At 48.4% G+C, this 6,868-nt stretch overlaps 1 protein-coding gene and 1 non-coding gene across 2 annotated transcripts; both read left to right on the plus strand.

Moving 5' to 3' along the window:
• Positions 1-3,113: 3,113 nt before the first annotated feature.
• On the plus strand, positions 3,114-4,511 carry LOC125545953 (chitinase CLP-like). The gene has a single exon (XM_048710012.1). It carries the CDS (start codon positions 3,195-3,197, stop codon positions 4,398-4,400), a length of 1,206 nt encoding a protein of 401 aa, XP_048565969.1. The 5' UTR covers positions 3,114-3,194; the 3' UTR covers positions 4,401-4,511.
• Positions 4,512-5,490: 979 nt separating this feature from the next.
• On the plus strand, positions 5,491-5,565 carry TRNAR-UCG. The gene has a single exon. It is a non-coding gene; the product is annotated as a tRNA-Arg (tRNA).
• The last annotated feature ends 1,303 nt before the right edge of the window (positions 5,566-6,868 follow it).

The following is a 6,868-nucleotide window of genomic DNA, read 5'->3' on the forward strand; positions in this document are numbered from 1 at the left end:
TGATACATATCATTGATGATGTTCAAGGACAATACAAGGACTCATGAATACATAGGGAAATATCATCATCACATGATTGCCTCTAGGGCATATCTCCAACAGTTAATAGGAAACCGGAACAAAGCATTAGCACATAGTGAATACATGAAGTCCTCAAACTATGGCAATCACCGGAAAGAATCCCAATTATTGTCACATTGGGGTATGCGGATCATAACACATTATAGGTGCATACAACTTGCAAGATGGGATCAAGAACTCAAATATATCATGCCACTCGAGCCCTAGTGACAAGCATTAAGCATAACAAAGTCATAGCAACATCAACCTTAGAACACATTGGATACTAGGGATCAAGACCTAACAAATTGAATCGATTACATGATAAATCTCATCCAACTCATCACCTTCCAGCAAGCCTATGAAGGAATTACTCATCAAATTGTTGATGGAGGATGGTTGATGATGAAGACGGCGTAGAATCACCCTCTCTGGAGCCCTGAACGGACTCCAGACCAGCCCTCCCGATGAAGAACAGGAGGTGACGGCGGCTTCGTATCGTAAGATGCGATGATTTCTTCTCTGTGATTTTTTCTCAACGAATAGGTATATATGGAGTTGGACTTAGGGTTGTCGGAGGCTCCAGGGGCCCACAAGCTCACCAGGAGCGCCCTGGGGGTGGGCGCGCCCTCTGGGCTTGTGGCTCCTGGGTGGCCTCCCTCCAGTAGTTCTATTCGCCGATATTTTTATATACTTTGAAAATATTCTTTGTAAATTTTCAGCTCAATCCGAGAACTTTTATTTCTGCAAAAAAAAACACCATGATAACTCTGGTGAAAACATCGTCAATCCGGGTAAGTTCCATTCAAATCATGCAAATTAGAGTGCAAAACAAGAGCAAAAGTATTTGGAAAAGTAGATATGTTTGGACGTATCAATAAGTAGACTGTTAAACTTACTGACCCGCACTACTATTACTCTACCCCAAGACCGCTATCCAACATCCATCTCAAAGTAGTAAGTTCATGACAAACGGAGTAATGCTCTAAGCAAGATGATATAATGTAGACAAGGTAAAATCAAACAGTATATTCAAACCCCGTCGTTTATTCTTAGTAGCAACAATATAATATGTGCCTTACAACCCCTATTGTTATAGAGTAAGGACACCACAAGATTGAACCTACTACTATGCACCACTCCCTCTGATGATCTACTCATTATCTTGGCCTAAGAAAACTCATAGATAAAGCATACATAGATACAAAATCACACATAATAGATCTAAAAAGACTCAATTAATTTGAAGGAATAATCTGATCATCAGCGCACAATTCATCGGATCCCACAAATGCAAGGCGAGAATTAGATCGAATAGGTCTCTGAAGAGATCATTGTATTGAAGATCATAAAGAGAGAGAAACGGAGAGAGCCATCTAGCTACTGCTATGGACCCGTAGGTCCTGAAGGAACTACTTCGAAATCATCATGGACGCATCAAGATTAATGAAGATGGCCTTCGTGATGGATTCCCCCTCGGGCAGGGCATCAGAAAAGGTTTGGAGATGGGACCATAGAAGAATATAGGCTTGTGGTGGCGATAAAATTGTTTCGGGTCTCGCTCTACGGCTTTCCAAATATTTGTGCATATATAGCATCGGAATTAGGTCGGCCGGTGCAACAGGTGCCGCACAAGTCCACATGGCGCCCCCTCCCCCTGGATGCGCCACCTGAGCTTGTGGCCCCCCTCAAGCGTCCTCTGGTGCCTCCTCGAAGCTCTAGGGTCTCTCGTAGTCCAGAAAAAAGAACACCGTAAAGTTTCATCATGTTTGCACTTTGTTTGGTATGATTTTTCTGCGGAAAAAGAAGTAGGTAAAAACAGAAACTGGCACTGGGCACTAAGTAAATAGGTTAATCCAAAAAATTGGTATAAAAAGGCATATAAAGCATACAAAATTGATAATATAATAGCATGAAATAATCAAAAATTATAGATACATTGGAGATGTATCACCGACCTACGCAAAGACTGGAGGAGAGCTGAGGCGAGGGTCTCGTCAAAGAGGATGCTTTGGGAGTTGATGTGGACTTGCGCAAAGGCGGGGGCGTCGGAGGGCGGAGAGGTGCATAGAGTGGCTAGGCAGCGGTGCAACTGGTCCTGGAAGTCCAGGCCCATGGCGTCTTTGATATGGAGGAGTGAGTGCAGCATGATGCCCGAAGCATTGATGAATTGATGAGGAGGGTGAAGCGACGGGTCGAGCCGAACACCCTCATTGAAGGGGGTCGAGGGGAGGCGGCAGGGGGCGCCGACAGTGGCAGGGGATGGCAGAGCAGGGCTAGGCAAGGTTGGCGGTGCGCCGGCGGCTGCGAGGGAAGGGCTGGGCAAGGGCAAGGGCAGGGCAAGGTGGGAAGGGGGAGGGGGCACCCGCTGGATCAGTAGATCGTGTACGACCCCGATAAATCCTGAACGTTCAGATCTTAAGAATATCATCCCGAATGTTTTCTCATGGCAACTTTAGTTTGGACACACAAAAAAAATTAGTTGATGTGAGGTGACAAATTTAATTGTTAAAACATAACAACTTTGTTTTAGTTCGTTTTTTGTCATAAAATTGCCATGTTCGTCAACCTCGTGTGAACTAAAGTTGTCATGGAAAACGTTTGGGTTATCATGCTTAAAATCCGAACGTTCGAGATTTATCATTTTCGATAAACTAATGTTTACAATGTTTCCTAGTCGGTGTCCATGGAATTTTACTCGCAGGAGAGAGAAGTCAATTTCTGCTGGCCCTGCTTTTGCTCGGCCGTCGCACATTGGAAGCGACGAGAGAGCGAGTGTTCGGCGCCTACACGAGAGAAAGAACAATGTGGTGGGGTGGTGGGGTGGTGGGCCCCACATGCGTGGACTGGATGCGAGTCCGATTTGACCGCAACATGTGGGATCAGGTGGACGCGTAGGATCAGCATGGTTTGTCTACACACACTGCATGCATATCTTCCCGTTATCATCCCGTGTCGGCATGCACACTGGTCGCCGTTGAATCCGGTGGGCCGAGCTCGCACTCGCGCTCACATGCTCCGGAACCCACTATATGAAGAGACGCACACGCACATGCTCCGGACATCCAGTTCCGCATTGGCAAATAAAACAATTCCACGGTCCTGACCATCTCCGTCCACTGGTGCGAGCAAAGATGGCACGGGTCCTCCTCCTCGTGCTGGCCGCCTCGCTCGTTGCGCTGGCGTCGTCCAAAGGCCTTCCGGTGCTCGCGCCGGTCACCAAGGACACCGCCACCTCCCTCTACACCATCCCCTTCCACGACGGCGCCAGCCTCGTCCTCGACGTCGCCGGCCCGCTCGTCTGGTCCACGTGCGAGGGTAGTCAGCCGCCGGCGGAGATCCCGTGCAGCAGCCCCACCTGCCTCCTCTCCAACGCCTACCCCGCCCCGGGCTGCCCCGCGCCAAGCTGCGGCAGCGACAGGCACGACAAGCCGTGCACGGCGTACCCATCCAACCCGGTCACCGGCGCGTGCGCCGCCGGGAGCCTCTTCCACACGAAGTTCGCAGCCAACACCACCGACGGGAATAAACCGGTTAGCGAGGTGAACGTCGGGGTCCTGGCGGCGTGCGCGCCGAGCAAGCTCCTGGCGTCGCTGCCCCGGGGCTCCACGGGCGTGGCCGGGCTCGCGAACTCCGGCCTAGCGCTGCCGGCGCAGGTGGCGTCCACGCAGAAGGTCGCCAACAGGTTCCTCCTCTGCCTCCCCACCGGCGGCCTTGGCGTGGCCATCTTCGGCGGCGGCCCGCTCCCGTGGCCGCAATTCACGCAGTCCATGGACTACACCCCGCTCGTCGCCAAGGGCGGCAGCCCCGCGCACTACATCTCGCTCAAGTCCATCAAAGTGGAGAACACCCGCGTCCCCGTATCGGAGCGGGCGCTCGCCACCGGCGGCGTGATGCTCAGCACGAGGCTGCCCTACGTCTTGCTCCGCCGCGACGTGTACCGCCCGTTCGTGGGCGCGTTCACCAAGGCCCTGGCGGCCCAGCCTGCCAACGGAGCGCCCGTGGCGCGCGCCGTGAAGCCTGTGGCGCCGTTCGAGCTCTGCTACGACACGAAGTCGCTGGGCAACAACCTCGGCGGGTACTGGGTGCCGAACGTTGGGCTGGCAGTCGACGGCGGGAGTGACTGGGCGATGACCGGGAAGAACTCGATGGTGGACGTCAAGCCGGGGACGGCGTGCGTTGCGTTCGTGGAGATGAAGGGGGTGGAGGCCGGCGACGGCAGGGCGCCGGCGGTGATCCTCGGAGGAGCCCAGATGGAGGACTTCGTGCTCGACTTCGACATGGAGAAGAAGCGGCTCGGGTTTCTCAGGCTGCCGCACTTTACGGGTTGCGGCAGCTAGAGCTTTCACTGCCTGTAATAATAAGTCTGTTTATTTACTGTACAATGTACTTCGTCGACTACGGCATGTAATAAATAAGTTCTTTTGGACATTCAAGACCAAATTACTTCATCTGTTGACCTTGAATGTTTCTTTTGTTCACTTAAAATTAACCGTTAAATGGCCCACGTCAACATTTGGCATTTTTCTAGAACAGTTCGCTACATTTTTAATCATTAAATACATTTCTACGCATTTAGTTGTTATAATAAAATTTCAGAATGTAAATGCATAAAAAGGAAAATTGAGTAAAAAAAAAATTCATATTTGCGTTCTTGAGTCCATGTTTAGTCCTTATCAAAGAAATGAAAATGATTTTCAAACATGAGGGTGCCAGGAGATGACGCTGAACATTAAGATTCTTTTTTTAGTTGTCAAAAATGCAAACAACGTCCAAAAAGAATGAAATTTGGCATGATGCCCACCATTGACACCTAGAGGCGATGGTAAATGTTTGAGAAGGTTCTGCAAAAGTTGTGGCGTACATTACTTAGAAGCCGGACAATCTTCAAAAAAAGATCATGGTTTTGAGAGGAAACATGTCATCTTTGAAGGCAAAGTGACTACTGCCTTTTCTGTTGGCCTTAAATTTTTTTTGCATGGCGGTGTACGGCCTAGCTCTTGGTGTACGTATCAATTCTTGAGTTCGTTGTTGACACGTTTTGTGCCTTGAGAACCTGCACTAGGTGAGGGATGATAAGGTCTTTGAGGAGTGTTCATGCGCGACTGCTCGCTCAAATTCAACACTCATCTGCCTACTTCAACTACTTTCTCTATGGCAGACGACCACTTTGCCTTGACCATCATGGCCGGAGATGTTGTTGGACCGGAGTTTTTGGCACCCTCGTATGGTCTGACCCCCTTTTCTCTTGACATGTGTCATTGGTTCATATGTGTATATGCTTGATGTTTGTAGTCAGTTGTGTGTGATTTGTCATGTCAGTAATCTTACAATGATGCAAATCTGACCAGAGATTAAAGGAAACATACCTAATTTCCTAACATGAATTTGATGTGTTACTGATCCAGAACGTACATTTATCAGCACAGTGACCGCATAGCGCAGTGGATTAGCGCGTCTGACTTCGGATCAGAAGGTCGTGGGTTCGACTCCCACTGTGGTTCAAAGAAGGCATGTGGATCGGTAGATTCAGACGATGCATGCATGCGCTCAACAGGATATATAGTACTAAAACCACGACGAGTAATTTGAAACGGAGGGAGTAATTGTGAGGTACACCACCTGCCCTGAAGAAAATATGTTAACATCTGAATCTACCGATCCACATGCCAGAGGGACTCCAAGGGAACCGCTTCGCTCTGTTCGAGACGACAGAGGCGACAGTTCCTGCCCTCTTTGAACACCGTTGAGGCGTAGATCTTCACCCCTCTCGGTCCGCTGCTCCGGCGGCTGGTGGATAGGGGTGGGCTCATGTTTCTCTTAAGGCTGTTTCACCGATTTAGGGCTTCGTATTGGTCTAGTAGTAACAGTTTGATGGGATTGGTGCTGCGTCGAATAAGGTGGCCTTGGTCCCTTTCTCACCACGGCAGCATTCTTTTCAGCGGCGTTATTGAGTCGATGATCTCTGCCTGCCATTCGTTCGGATCTGTAAGCCTTATATTTTCTATGTCTGGCAGTTTGTCGTCTCCCATGACGCCGACAAGTGGGACAAATTGATGCCGGTACAAGGTTGGTGGCCCATTAGTGGTTGTTTGCATGGACTCCAATAGACTTATTTGTAATATTCTTTTATGTGGTGTCCTTTCTGCAAAGTTTCCTGGACATCTATCAGGTCCGGTTTTTCTGATAGTTTCTGCATGTGTGTATGTGGAATCATACTCTGTTTTAGTGATTAATATAATGTGTGCGGTCAAAAAGAAAACATCTAAATCTACCATATGCGTCCACAAACAACAAAAAGTAAATTTTGTGTCCAGAATTTTGATATGCACAGCACAGCCAAGTTATTAACAACGAGTGTGCTACAAACACTTGCATGAAGCATGTATCCAAAATGGTTGACAGCTGAACTGAAACAATACATAGTACTGATAATTGCAAACCGTGCAACAGGCAAATGCAGTAAGACATTAATAGATTTCAAGGGTCCCAGAACAGTACAATCACCATTCGCCGTGGTAGATGTAGTAGATAGATGCGTCTAGGCGGGTCTGTGATTGCTGGGTTATGTTGTTCTCGACTTGTTTTAAAGTTTGTTTAAAATATGTTTGTTTCCAATATAAAACTAATGGAAAAGCTGGTTCGATAAAGTTGACTATCATGGAATGACAAATTAAGCCTCTGGTTGTAGTTTTCTAATTGCAGTTGATTATGTTTTTTTAGAGAAAAGGCTATTGCCCGACTTTATAGATAAAGTCATACGAAAGAGTACAGGACCAACAGAGATCCTCATCACACCCAAGTCTTA

The sequence above is a fragment of the Triticum urartu genome, chromosome 3 (genome assembly GCF_003073215.2).
Source record: "Triticum urartu cultivar G1812 chromosome 3, Tu2.1, whole genome shotgun sequence".
NCBI lineage: Eukaryota > Viridiplantae > Streptophyta > Magnoliopsida > Poales > Poaceae > Triticum > Triticum urartu.

Bases quoted from the DNA above. Each gene is read 5' to 3' on its own strand.
- LOC125545953 (XM_048710012.1), top strand. From the start codon at position 3,195: ATGGCACGGGTCCTCCTCCTCGTGCTGGCCGCCTCGCTCGTTGCGCTG.